Source organism: Plasmodium gonderi, assembly GCF_002157705.1.
Source record: "Plasmodium gonderi DNA, contig: Chr12, whole genome shotgun sequence".
In the NCBI taxonomy this organism is placed as follows: Eukaryota; Apicomplexa; class Aconoidasida; order Haemosporida; family Plasmodiidae; genus Plasmodium; species Plasmodium gonderi.
The window spans coordinates 1,148,774-1,163,572 of record NW_021628937.1 but is presented as its reverse complement, the minus strand read 5'-3'; the positions used below and the strand labels follow the sequence as shown (position 1 = coordinate 1,163,572).

At 31.2% G+C, this 14,799-nt stretch overlaps 3 protein-coding genes across 3 annotated transcripts; 1 reads left to right on the top strand and 2 right to left on the bottom strand.

The window, feature by feature from the left end:
• Window positions 1–1,162: 1,162 nt before the first annotated feature.
• On the bottom strand, window positions 1,163–4,705 carry PGO_122360 (isoleucine--tRNA ligase; the record flags this gene model as incomplete). Its single annotated transcript, XM_028689027.1, has 1 exon — window positions 1,163–4,705. One exon carries the CDS (start codon window positions 4,703–4,705, stop codon window positions 1,163–1,165), a length of 3,543 nt encoding a protein of 1,180 aa, XP_028544828.1.
• A 2,530-nt stretch (window positions 4,706–7,235) lies between these two features.
• On the top strand, window positions 7,236–9,865 carry PGO_122350 (20 kDa chaperonin; the record flags this gene model as incomplete). Its single annotated transcript, XM_028689026.1, has 6 exons — window positions 7,236–7,319; window positions 7,660–7,723; window positions 8,190–8,308; window positions 8,418–8,485; window positions 9,234–9,300; window positions 9,485–9,865. The coding sequence occupies 6 exons, from the start codon at window positions 7,236–7,238 to the stop codon at window positions 9,863–9,865; spliced, it is 783 nt and encodes a 260-aa protein (XP_028544827.1).
• A 1,274-nt stretch (window positions 9,866–11,139) lies between these two features.
• On the bottom strand, window positions 11,140–13,461 carry PGO_122340 (hypothetical protein, conserved; the record flags this gene model as incomplete). Its single annotated transcript, XM_028689025.1, has 1 exon — window positions 11,140–13,461. One exon carries the CDS (start codon window positions 13,459–13,461, stop codon window positions 11,140–11,142), a length of 2,322 nt encoding a protein of 773 aa, XP_028544826.1.
• Between the last annotated feature and the right edge of the window lie 1,338 nt (window positions 13,462–14,799).

Genomic DNA, 14,799 nt, shown 5'->3' with positions numbered 1-14,799 from the left:
CCATGCTTACGTTGTCTTTGTGGTGCAATATTTTTTTTAAGAATTATGTCAGTGCCCACTACACATGCATAATATGGAATTTCTAAGAAAGTGCACTCTTTCTGCATCCTACATTCTGATTGGTGATACATATATATATACATACATATATATATATATATATATACATACATATATATATATATATATATACATACATATATACATACATATATATATATATATATATATATATGTGTCCGTTTTGAATTCGGGTAAAACTATACTTACCCCGTCATCCTGTTTAATTCATGGCCAGAGGAGATTAGCCGCTTCTCTTTGCTCCATTTAAGGGAGTTTGCTTTGGAAAAGAGAACAAAAATTGGGGTTCAAATTTTTGGAAGTTGAACTTTTTTGAAGCTCTAATTCTTGGAAGTTCAACTTTTTTCAAGTTTTAATTTTTTCAAGTTTCAATTTTTTCAAGTTGAACTTTTTCAAGTTTCAATTTTTTCAAGTTTTAATTTTTTCAAGTTTCAATTTTTTCAAGTTGAACTTTTTCAAGTTCTATCTGGATTTGGATCAAACGCTCGCATGAAACAAAACAATGCAATGGTTATGACAAGTTGGATGCAAAGTAAAAAGATGCACTGCGTATATATATATATGTACCCTTCTGCATGTACGTAACTATAAACATTTATGCATGGTGATGAATTATATAAGGATTCGAAAAGATGAGAAGAGAAAAGCAAATTCTCTCATTTGTGCTGAATTCTTCGAGGTTTTTTTTATCCCTCCATCAGTTTATTTTGTGTGTGTGTGTGTGTGTGTGTGTGACTCAAAGAACCGATGCAATCTGGGTCACGCCTCAAACATATCGCGAGTTGATTCTCCACCCCTCCTCCTTTGCTGCTTTTCCATTTTGGATGATTTGGCTCACGTCTAATCGATTATCACTACAATCTAGGGATTTGGCAAAATCTTTCACACTTTTACAGACCTCTACTCCCACGCACTCCTACTTCTGCAACTTCTGCTGCTTCTGCAACTTCTGCTGCTTCTGCAACTTCTGCAACTTCTGCTGCTTCTGCAACTTCTGCAACTTCTGCTGCTTCTGCAACTTCTGCAACTTCTGCTGCTTCTGCTACTTGCGCTACTTTTTTTGAGTCCGCCCGCTGACCTTCTAATTTTTTGTAAAAACAATGCTGACCTCGTTGTTACCAGCAAGACTTATACACTCTTGGTGCATCTTTCCCTCGAGCTTCTCATAATGGTCATGGGAGGTAAGGATGTTAAGTTGACGACGAAGACATTTGTGGATGTATGGCAACTCACTAAGCATGCTGTTTCTCAAACGTTGATCTGAAATGAAAACATGCATTTGTACAGGGGAATTTTGATTTAGGGATAGATTTTTTCTCATTTTTTGAATATGATTACATAGTTCTCTAGCATTTGCCATGTCTTCAAGTTGTTGATCTGCTGTGAAATCCATAAGAACAGTTACAGATTCGCTGCTAATAATTTCTGTATTGTTGTCTTTCAGGGTTGGTTTCATTTGGATGATAATGTCATCTCCCTCTAGGAGAATTCCATCTAAAATGATTTTGTTTTCTTTTTTATATTTTTCAATAGATTGTGAATCCATATTTTTTATATGGTTTTGTATATTTTTCAAATTTCCTCCTAATTTTATTCCAAGATTTTTATAATTTGGAACTGCTGTGAAGTTTATGCAACTCGTGTCATTTGAATATTCAATATGTAATACGTTTAATTCTTCTTTTATATAATGCCATATTTTTTCAAAATTTGTAAAGAAATCTACATTTTGGTGCAAAATTTTTACACTTCTAAGAGGTTTTTTAATTGGCACCTTCCTTCTTTCTCTTAGAATTCTTCCCAACAAGATGATGGATTTCATTTTTTCGATCAGTTCAATAATTTCATAATCGATTGTGTAATTTTCATCTACTTGTGGCAGAAATTGAAAGTGCACGCTCATATTTCGTTCTTCTTCCACTACTCCTTTGTAATCCAAATTTTGTTTCACTGTAACATTGTCGCTATTTCCATCTGGTTCAGCTTCAACACTAATACTACTACTACTAGGCTGTGTAACAGAATCCATTGCTACTCCCTTCAATAATTGATAAATATATTCAGTAATGTATGGAGTAAAGGGTGCCATAAGGATAGTAAACAAATACAATGTCTTATATGTTGTGCTGAGAGATTGCATGGCATTTTCTTCACCCATGGTTCCTCTCATTCGGTCTCTATTAAGTCTTATGTACCAATTTGTTAAATTTTCAATGAACTGTAAAAGTTTTGGAAGAACATTATACAACTTGTAGACCTTCATTTCTAAATGAACAACTTTAGTCAAATTTTGAATACATGAAAAAATCCACTTATCCATAATATTTTCATTATTATAAATCCATTTTTCTTCAAAAATGAATTTTTTATTATTCATAGTTTCGAATCTAAGAACTTCTTGTGTAAAAAATCGAAAGCTATGATAGTATGGAAGAATAAAACTTTTGACAATTTCATTTACACCTTTTTCTTGAAATTTTAAATTTTCTGCACGAACTGCAACTGAGTTTATTAAATATAATCTCAAACTATCAGCACCATATTTATTTAATATGTACATTGGATCAGGATAATTTTTTAATCTTTTACTCATTTTTTTTCCATCTGAAGCAAGTACAAGACCATTACAAATTAAATTTTTAAAAGGGGCCTTATTAAATAATAAAGAACTAATCACTAGTAGTGTATAAAACCAACCTCTGGTTTGATCTAACCCTTCTGCTATAAAATCAGCTGGAAATATTTTTTCAAAATCTTCCTCTTCTGTACTGAACGGATAATGTACTTTTGCATATGGCATCGAACCACTTTCAAACCAACAATCAAATACTTCTGCAATCCTTTTTAATTTTGGATATTCCTTTCCTTTTGGATTATCAATTTCAATATCATCAATAAAATGTCTATGTAAATCTTTTATATTTTCTACCCCAGACAGTTTTTTTAAATGTTCTATACTTTCTACACATATGATTGATTCCATTTTTTCATCTGTCCATATAGGTATAGGGGTTCCCCAATATCTATTTCTACTTATACACCAATCCTTTGCATCCTTGATCCAATTATGAAATTTTTTTTCTTTGATATGATGCGGAATCCAATAGGTCGATTCATTATTTTTTACTAATTCTGTTGTGGAATTATGTACCCTAACAAACCATGCTGGAATTGCTCTGTATATCAATGGGGTGTCACTTCTCCAACAGAATGGATATGAATGTACTATTGTATTATTGCTTAGTAATGCATTTTTGTTTTTTAAATATTTTTTTATCACATTATCTGCATCTTTTATGTACATATTTTCAACTTCTTTAATTTGGCTAGTAAAATATCCATTTGCATCTATTGGATCAATAAAAATAGAATTCTCAGGATCACAAATTCCATTCTTTTGACATACTCGAAAATCATCTTCTCCATATGTTGGAGCACAATGTACTATTCCTGTACCTGCATCATCTGTTACAAAATCGTCTACTAAAATTTTATATGCACGTTCTTTGAAGTTGTATTTTTCATAAAAATGGATAAACAGAGGTTCATACTTTAAGTTCTTCAAATATTTTCCCTTGAATCTGTTGAGGATTTGCAAATCTTCTATATTCCATTTCAGCTCTTTTAAAATCCATTCAAGCCGAAATTCTCCCACTATCACCACTCGATTCAATTTCATATGCTTCATTCTCAGATATATAAAGTTCTCATTCACACATAGGGCCAAGTTAGATGGAAGAGTCCAAGGTGTTGTAGTCCACGCTAAAATTTCATTTTTATTATTATTTGATACATTGTCTGTGGAATCTCTTTCCTCTTGTTCATCTGTTTGGTTCATTGTTTCTTCACGTTTTTTTTCACTACACAATGCAGCAAATTTTTCATAAATCTTTTTTTTTTTTTTTGCTTCATCAAATGATAGATTCTCTTCTTCATCTTCCACATTGGGAAAATCGGATAGAATGGTGAAACTAACTATTATACTTGGATCTGGAGTGTCTTTATAATTTAAATTAAGTTCAAAATTTGATATTGGAGTGTTACATTTGCAAGAATATGGCATTACTTTGAAAGATTTGTATATGTAATTTTTTTTATAAAGTTGACCAAACACCCACCAGACACTTTCCATGAATGTTGTATCCATGGTTTTGTAATCATTCTTAAAATCAATCCATCTTCCTATACGTTCCACTGTATGAATCCACTCGTTTGAATATTTTAAAACTATACTTCTACACTTTTCATTATATACATCTATACCCATTTTTAAAATATCTTCTTTTTTGTTGATATTATTTTCTTTTTCAATTTCATATTCAATTGGTAATCCATGACAATCCCATCCAAATTTTCTCTCTACTGAATATCCACATTGGTAATGATATCTAGTAACACAATCTTTTATAATCCCAGCTAGTAAATGCCCATAGTGTGGTAATCCTGTAGCAAAAGGAGGTCCATCATAAAATATAAATGGCTTTTTCTTTTCAGCTAATTTATTTGATAAATTAAAAGCATCAATACTTTTCCAGTAAGTTAATATTTTTTCTTCTTCTTCTACAATATTTGGATTTTCAGCTATTCCTTCAAATGTAACATTATTATTCTTTCTTATAGTCATTATTTCTCTTTTAGATAAATGTACACTTCTCTTAATATTCTGTTTTCCTATTTCTTCCTCTTTGTGTCTTATTCTTACTTTTTCTCCTCTCAGTGTCTTATCTCTTATGTATCTCTTCACTTTACACACACTACTATTGTTTCTTCCTCGTGGTAATCTACACAGCAGCATAAAAAATGTCCACTTGTTTGATATACTCTTTTTAATCGAGTGTGCAGTATGTCTGTCTTTCCTAGGGAAGCGTTCAAACGGGTGCAAATGTATGCATACAAAGGTACACACTAGGGTACATGCAAGGGTACACACTAGGGTACGCACTAGGGTACGCACTAGGGTACGCACTAGGGTATATACAAGGGTACATCTATGTTTTCCCTCTTTTCATTCGCTTCTATAAATCCAACTTTTCTGAATTCCCTTTTTTTTTTTATTATCTTTTTTTTTTTTTTTCTTTCATCAGAAAAGGTGAAAAAAAAATGGGGTGCAGTAAAACAAAATTGAGATGACGTGATGCAAAATTGGGGTGGTGTAAGGCAAAAATGAAAACACGCTTAGTGTTGTTTATGAGAAAAATTAAATGCCTGCTTGAGTGTAAAACATGCCACGCCTGAGTGTGCAGGGAAAATCGAGAGAAGTTCCTTGCTGCTGAGTCATCTTCGAGCGGATATGTATGTTCATGTGAAAACACTTGTAAAATCTGCACATGAATTTCAGTTATGTATGTGTCCATGCTCAACCCACAGACACATTTTTGTAAGCATGCAAAAATGTGGCAAAAAATTTTGAGAAATGTCCCAAAAAAAAAAAGAAGCATTTACAATTTTTTGCTCACGCGGAAAAATGAAGAAACATTCTTGTATAGTTGATTACTTTAGTAAATTGAAGGTCCCTATACATTATTTTTTTTTTTTTGCAAATCTGTTGTTGGGTTATAATTTACCCTTTGTTCGCGGTGTGCTCGCGGAGTTCTTGAAGTGATTTTTTTTTTTTTATTTTGCTTTGTTTATTTTGCTTTGCTTTATTTTGCTTTGCTTTATTTTGCTTTGCTTTATTTTGCTTTGCTTTATTTTGCTTTGCTTTATTTTGCTTTGCTTTATTTTGCTTACTTTATTTTATTTTTTTTCCATCTCTCAACTTTTATCTGGTTCAACTGAATGAATGCTTAATTTGCTACGAATAATTTAACTCCTTCTCCCCATTTGTGCAATTATTATTATTTTTTTTTTTTTTTACATTTTTTTTCATAAAATGGCATACCAAGCATATATGCTAGTTACCTCAGCACTGCAGTGGAGATGAATTAAAATTTTTTCGTTTAACATGAAATATGAATAAACTTGAAAAAAATCTCTTGTACAACCTTGAGAGGTTATAGGGCATGGAGCTGGCACACACGCAACAGAATTGTGAATGGTTACAGAGTTGTGAATGTTACAGAATTGTGAATGTTACAGAATTGTGAATGTTACAGAATTGTGAATGTTACAGAATTGTGAATTTTACAGAATTGTGAATGTTACAGAATTGTGAATTTTACAGAATTGTGAGTGTGGTGATGACGGGGTTTGTGTATGCCACAGGTTATGTATGGCTAAAGTTATAAATACATGACTTTTTTTTTTTTTTTTTTTTTTTTTTTTTTTTGGTGCATACAAGTTTATGTGGTTCCCACGGGGTTCTTTATTTTATTTTATTTTTTTTTTTTTTCATCCCATCCTTTGTATCATCTATATACTTCACCATTATTTTACCTCTGCTTCCATCATTGCTATTTCCTTTTTTGTCACCTTTTTGTCACCTTTTTGTCACTTTTTTGTCACTTTTTTTTGTTTTTCTTCCACCGTAATACAGCAGCACACTAACTGTAGCAACACTTGTCCCCTTTTGTGGATTCCCCACCTATATGATGTCATAAAAAAAAAAAATTCGAAAGAAAAAAAAAAGTTTCATTTCATGTATCTCACAAAAGTCCATGTGCAATATATTTTTTTTTACGAACCATAAAATAAGCACACAGGTGAACATCTCTTTTTGCGTTATTCTCTCTCTCTTTTTTTTTTTTTTTTTTTTTACACCTGCGTGTGATTTATAAGCTACTTTTTTTCTTTTTACATGTTACAGGAGCTTACATAAGAGGTTTTTAAAAATGCTTATGGGGAAAGGGGTCTTAAAGAAAAAATAAAGAAAAATAAAAAATATTGTAATTTGCAGTAAGTAGCCATTTCACATTTCTGAGTTTGAGTTGCATTCACTAGCATTACTGGGATACCACAAAAGGAAAAAAAGAAAAGAAAAAAAAGAAACAGGTTTCCCTTTTCCCCTGCCCACCGCACGCATATATACGTGCATATATACATGCAAAAATACATGCAAAAATACATGCTAACATACATGCAAACATACATGCTAACATACATGCAAACATACATGCATAAATACATACATACATTCATACGTACACCCATACATGTAATAATTCCTCAGCACCACATCATATATGGACGCTTATCCAACTTAAACACCTTTCAAAATGAAAGTCTACGCATTTGTATCCCTCGTTTCTCTATCCCTATCAACAATTTTAGCGAAAAGAATTTCGTTAAGCAATAATTTGGTGAGTCTAAGAGAGTTCATTGAACATGAAAAGTTCGTGTTCAAAAAAAAAAAAAAAAAAAAAAAAGAAAACTCTCAGAACAGTTACCTCTCTTATTGGAAATCAACAAAACTGTGGGATTCAGTCTATGGTGCATTCCCAAATTTGCACATTAGACAAAATGTTGTCTCCTCTGTTATTTCGATTGTTTTGCAAAAGATACTGTTCATGTGGAGATAAATGTCAAAATATTCTCCTTGTAACTTCACCAATGGTGTTATAAACGAAATTTGAATCAAACCCTTTGTTATTTTGCCATTCTGCTATTTTTTTTTACTTTTCTATTTTTCTATTTTTTCAGAATTTTGTCACGAGTAATCCGAAACAGCTACAGCGAACTTCCTCGCAAAGACTGCGGGCAACAGGTTCGGGATTTTTACCAAATTACATTTTTTGTTACACTATATTATCATATTATATTTCTACATTATATAATTACTGTTTGTTTATTATTGTTTGTTTATTATTATTTATGCATTATTATTTATGCATTATTATTTATGCATTATTATTTATGCATTATTATTTATGTATTATTATTTATGCGTTATTATTTATGTATTATTTTTTTTTTTTTTTTTACCTGAACGTTTTTGCAAAGCGATTGGTGCAAATTTATTCCTTACATGTTATTTTTTCCCCTTTTGTGCGTGACCTACCAAAAGCTTAATGTACACAATATATCGTGTGCACATATATGTACATATGTACAAATACATACGAACGTGTGTTTGCATGTTCCTCGGTACGCTTAGTACCCAATTTTTAAAGACGAACGGAAGTTCATCAACCCTATTTATTTTCCCTATAAAATTTAAAACCTTTGTTTAGAGTACAAACTGGATAATAAAATAATAAGAGGTCCCCTAACACCACTTAACGAATTTGTTTTGATTCAAAAGGATGAAGCGTATGACACCACGGAATCTGGAGTCTTCATTGGAGACACGGTATAATTGCATAATAACATATTCATTTGACACGTAGTAACATTACCACATGGCCATTTTATTGATTTGTCTATACACCATCATATCTTTTACCACTTTTCATCTACAGATGCGAAAGAACCAGTACATTGGAAAAGTTCTAGGAGTTGGCACAGGAGTAGTCAACATGAAAAACGGGTAAAAAATACATCACCAAAACGAGTAACCAGAAATTAGGAACAATGAAGAGGAAACATGTTTGTGAATATGCACTGATTAGAGGATATAAAACAAATCATCCCATATGAAAAAAAAATACTCGTAGTACAAACCCGCTAAAAGAAAATATGTCACAAAATATGATTGTGTAGAATGAAATATTTATGCAACATGGGGATAGCGTATTATATTTTCATGTAACCCCAATTTGTGTAAACATTTTAAACAAAACTGTTACTGCGCGTATAGGCTGAATTTTTAAAAATAAAGAAAATTTTAAAAATAGAATACTATAAAAGCGCAAAAAAAATAAAATAAAATAAAATAGATCTTTTTTTTTTTTTTTTTTTCGTTTTTTCTTCTTCATTTACATATAATGTGTGAGAAGAAACACGTAGAAAAAAAAAAAAAAAAAAAAAAAAAAAAAAATGCAAAAAAGACATGATCATACAGAATAATTATATCATTTTTTTTTTTTTTTTTCTTATTAACGTGTTCATAACATTATGATCATAAGCTTGGCACATTTTTCATTATTTTTTATTCCATTTTGCTTGATTTTGCTTGGTTTTGCTTGGTTTTGCTTGATTTTGCTTGGTTTTGCTTGGTTTTGCTTGGTTTTGCTTGGTTTTGCTTGGTTTTGCTTGACTTTGTTTTATTTTGTTGATTTTGTTTTACTTCATTTTTTTTTTGTGCCCACATATCCCCCCACCCTTCCCCATTTCAGCGAAAGAGTGCCAATAGACATCCATGTTGGCGATGTCGTGATTTTTAACCCAAGTGATGGAAACAAAGTAAATCTTTTTGCAATGAAGTAGTGTTATGATTATTCTGGTGAATGAGAACATATGAGAAGAAAAATAATAAACATTTTTGTATAAAAATATTTCACCAATTGAGGATATTATAAAAAAATCGTTCGTCACATTAAGGTACACATATATATGTGTTTTGTTCACTATTGATTTCTTCTCGTAGATAAAGTACAATGACAAGGAATGCTTACTAATATCGAACGAAGAAATTCTAGCAAAAATTAATGACATGTCTGATGAGGTAAAGCCAGACAATGTCACCCCCATTTATGACCGCGTGTTAATAAAATTAGTGAACACAAATGTAACTTCCGATTCGTTAATAATTATGCCTGAATCTAAGAACAGCGATAAATCCACTGATGGGCTGGTTGTAGCAGTTGGAGATGGAATTTACGATTCGAATAATAATAAAGTTCCAATGGATATACGTGTTAATGATTATATAAAATTTTCTCCCTTCTCGAATGAAAGTTGCGAATTTACATATAACGGTGAAAAGTTCACGTTTGTAAAGGCTAGGTATATCATGGCCAAGTATTAACAAGCGTTAAGAAGTATTAGCAAACATTAAGAAGTGTTAGCAAACATTAAGAAGTGTTAGCAAACATTAAGAAGTGTTAGCAAACATTAAGAAGTGTTAGCAAACATTAAGAAGTATTAACAAAAAAAAAAAAAAAAAAAAAAATCTTGGCTAGCTGGGCTGAAATGTGTGTGCATTTTTTTTTTTTTTTTTTAAAAAGTTTCAATGTTTTTCATACCCCTCTAGTTGTCCAAGTTGACAACTGTGGCTTTTCTGTCACTATCCTTTTTGATTACCCACTCTTGTTTATCTTCTTAATTAGCACTCCTTCCCTACTTATGTCTTTTGAAATTCCAGAGAAGAAAAATTCCTCCTGCACGTATATGATCCATGCATTTCGCACGTATATTTCAGCGTACGTGCATGTATGTGTATTTATATATATATTTGCTTGCGTATTTACTTCATATTTGTGTGCGTGTCTATATGTATATTTACATGTGCTTGTACTTGTAAATGCCCACAACGCCACATTTTTTAATAATTTTTTTGTAATCTTATTTGAACTTGTATGAAACAAAATAGACAATATAAACATAATAGACAGAATAAACAAAGTAGACAGAAATAACCAAAATAATTCTCTGCATTTTTTTTTTCGTCTTTTTTTTTTAACATGCAAATTTAAGTGTAGTTTTCTACACAAACAGATATCACACACGTTTGCACCGTGTTCCTTTTATACGTAGGGTTTATTTGACAAAAAAAAAATAAAGCATGTATACACATTTGGTTTGAAATTGTGAAGAAACAAGGAATCCTTCAAGTGTTTTTTTTTTTTTTTTTTTTTTTTTTTTTTTTTTTTCATGTTAAAAAGTTTAAAATTTTTCCACGCAGTTGAAATGGCAACTGAAAAAAGAGGGGATAAAAAAATATTTTTTTTGTATGTTTTTGTGTATACTTGTGTTTTTGGGTTTTTTTTAAAAAAAAAAAAAAAAAGCATGTAAAAAAATTTTGTTTTAAAATTTGAAAAAAAAAAGAAACATTTTAATTTTTTTTTTTTTTTTTTTTTTTTTTTTTTTTTTTTTTGCATGTTAAAAAGTTTAACATTTGTCCACGCAGTTGAAATGGCAACTGAACACAGAGGGTATAAAAAATTATCTATGTTGAATGTTTATGTGTATGCTTGAGTTTTTTTTTTTTATCTAAGGATGAGAAAAAAAAATGTTCAGCAAAAAAAAAAAAAAGAGAAGAATATCCTCTATTATGTAAAGGGAGAGAACAGGTGAGAAATCTCACGAATGTGCAAAATTGAGAATGGAAAGAACGGCACGCAATAGGCGTAGTGTTATAACTGGGTAAATGTGTGTGTGATATATATCAGTAATAATACATAGAATATCCGCTATGGCATAATTGTTCATACTATTTTTTAATTCCCTGTAGTTTTTTCCGTATATTGGAGATTCCCCACAGTCACATGTTCTAATATAGTAATCAATGAGCTCACGTTCACGCACATATTCATATTGGTGTTCATAATATTTTCTTACATGTTGGATATATTGAACTGACACAAAAATACATATAGCCTCCTCCAACTCTGGTGATAGATAGAAAGCTAAACTTTTGTGGAATTTATTAGAACCGCTTGTATATTCGGCCTCAAAAGAATTATGGTGTAATTTTTTTGCAATTCTTTGTATTTTTTCAAAATATATTGATTTCTGAAATTTTGAAATCCATAAGTATGCATGCATTAACTCGTGGGAAATATAAAAAGAAAATGATATTTCTGGCAACGAATTCGTTAAAGACAAATGATCGACAAGTTTTATATGTTCATTATTTCGAGGAATAAGCTCGTTTAACTTTAAATTTTTATATTTATAATTTTTTTTCTTTTTATTTTGTTCATGTAAAAGGAGCAATTTTTTTTGAGAAACGGTCACACAGTTACATGACGCGACAATATTTATTTCTTCTTTCGAATTTCCTCTGAATTTATTTTTCAGGTATATAATATCGGTAGACTTCAGTTTATTGTTTATCAACCTTTTAAATATTTCCTCTTCATTCTCTTGATTTAAAAACGATAGCACAACCTGCATGTCATAACTTTCCCCACTGTTTGGAGTACTGATCCTGGCCGCAACCCTAGAGGCAGTTCTGGCAGCAATACGAGTCGAGAGGTTAGTGGCAATGCGATTTACTATTTGTTTCATACTCTTCCTTTCATCCTTCTCTCCACGTTTCGGTTTGAGCTCCGGTCTGAGTTCGGGCCCACCTTTCGACCATCCTTTCGACCATCCTTTCGACCATCCTTTCGACCTTCCTTTCGACCTCCCTTTCGACCTTCCTTTCGACCTCCCTTTCGACCTCCCTTTCGACCTTCCTTTCGATCTTCCTTTCGATCTTCGTTTCAGTCTACTTTTCGAGTCACTCACCTCATCACTTACCTCATTACTCCCCGTCTCACGCTTCATCACTGTGGTCGAATTTATCTCATCGCCCAAATTTTCCAGAAGAGAATGGTCCACTTTCACATGATTCTCCACTTGAAGAGAACTTATGGTTCTCCTATACTTCGTTTTTTTTCTTATCCTGCTACTCAACAATTTGAAATACCCCAAGAGAGTGGTAGAAGTTTCCCATTTATGCAAATTTAATTTTTTGGAAATTTTTTTCTTCTTTAGTTCATATTTTTCTGATTCCAAACTTTTCTTGCTTGTTTCAGCAGATTGATCATTTTTCACAACTGGTACTAATTCAGCTGTAGAAATTGTCATTTTCGAAGTAGGAAAAGTTCCATCGCTCTCATTTGTTCTTTGGATAGTAGGACTTTCCCCCTTATTCTTCTCTTCTACTAATTTGCATTTTTCGAAATTTACATTTTGCTGATGGGATGGAATGTTCACCATATTTCTCCCTCCACTGATGTAGACTTCTTCTATCTCTTCAGCGAAATCTGTCTCAGAATTATATTTTTTTTTTTTTTTTTTTTCTTTTTTTTTTTTTATTTGTCTATGGTTATAATACTTGGAACGGCTGAACCTGCTTAGGAATCTTTTGATGGCTTTGTTTTTTTTATTCCATTCCAATTTAGGGTTCTTCACCTCACTACTCTCCTTGTCATTTGGCTTCTTCAGGATGTTCTCCTCTTCCATTTGTGAGATTTCACGTTGTACATCTTTTTGCACATACCCAATATGGTCATATTCAAAGGTGCAGAGATGATTTGCATCATTGTATTTCTCCTTATTGAACGTGTAAATATTTTGATAGGTAACAAAATTTGGAGGAATTTTAATACCTATGTGATAATCCAAAATCTGTAAAATATGAGGTATCAAATTCCCTAATTTTTTATCACAACAGACAATGGGTAATGCGCTACATATTTCACATAAATTATCGTATTGTGATTCACAACAAGAAGAATAAGTACGAGATGATATATTATTTTCTTTTATTTTTCTTTCACATGAGATACAGGATTTCAAATTAATTTTACATTTGCTACACATCTTATATGATTTCCACATAATGTGGTAGTATGCTATCCCATCTGTTCTACCGAAGCAATAACAGCAAGTATCTTTTACGGATGTTTCCATATGGATATTTTTTATGAAAAAAAAAAAAAAAAAAAAAAAAACTAACTTGTCTATCGTTTTGCTAGTGACGTCATGAAAACAAATGTGAAGACATAACAATTTTCTATCTATATGTACATTTAAAATTTTTAAGGAAAAAAAAAAAAAAAAAAAAAAAAAAAATTGACATGATTACTACACGTTCATATGAAGATAAAGTAAAGTACTTCATAGTTAATTTCCATAATAAAAAGAAGTATGAAACACATCATTGTGAAAATTTGCCTACAAATTATTTGCAATCGAAGCAGAGGTAAAGGATCTGCATACGAGTAGCAAATGAATCTGTTGTAACAAAGAATCGTGTAAAGACATAGACACCAACACAGATACAGGTACAGGTGCAGGTATGTATCATCGAATGGGTACCAGTGTACATAAGGATGGACATGCATGATTTTATTATTTCAAAGCGGGGATTAATGATGGTACAAATTGGGGGGTGGGGGAGAGGTAGTTTCAGAAAGTTTTACCTAGCTAAATGCTATTGGAAAGGAGCAAATATGAAGAGGTAAAAAACTGGTAAGCAATAAAAATAGTAACAATGAACAGGTAAGAAATAGTAAGTGATGAAAATGAAAAACGAAAAAAATCAAAATGGGAAAAAAAAAAAAAAAAAAAAATATAGCACATCATAAGGAGGAAAAAAAAGACAAGCAAAATGAAGATAAGTGTACCTGTGCCAATCTTTCCTAATCCCATGTCAAAAAAAAAAAAAAAAAAAAAAAAAAAAAACAGTTCGGTTAATCCTCACAAAAAAAGTTAAACATATTGTAAAGTGGAACAAATATGCAAAACATGGTCTCCATTTTTTGCCTTTGTTTTTCAAAAATTTTAATTTATAAGGGCTCTTGTTTTAGTCTCCCTTTTTTATGCTTTGGATAGGAACAAAAAAAATTAAAAATTGGTTGCAAAATTTTGTTCGTAAAAGGAAATGCAAAAAAGTTTTGTTAAAAAAGGACGCAAACAAGTTTTGGAAAAAAAGGACGAAAAAAGTTTTGGAAAAAAAGGACGAAAAAAAGTTTTGGAAAAAGTTGTTTCAATGAATCCTTGTTCAATGTGGTAAGGTTTATCTTACAAAGTTGATGGCACCAAAATGAGCGCTTAAACTTGATAAGACTTATTTTGTAGAGTGTGTCTAAATGATTCACACGATGTTGTAAAAGAATAAAATGAAATAAAATAAATGAGGCAAAAAAATGAGACAAAAAAATGAGACAAAAAAATGAAACAAAAAAAATGAGACAAAAAAATGAGACAAAAAAATGAAACAAAAAAAATGAGACAAAAAAATGAAGC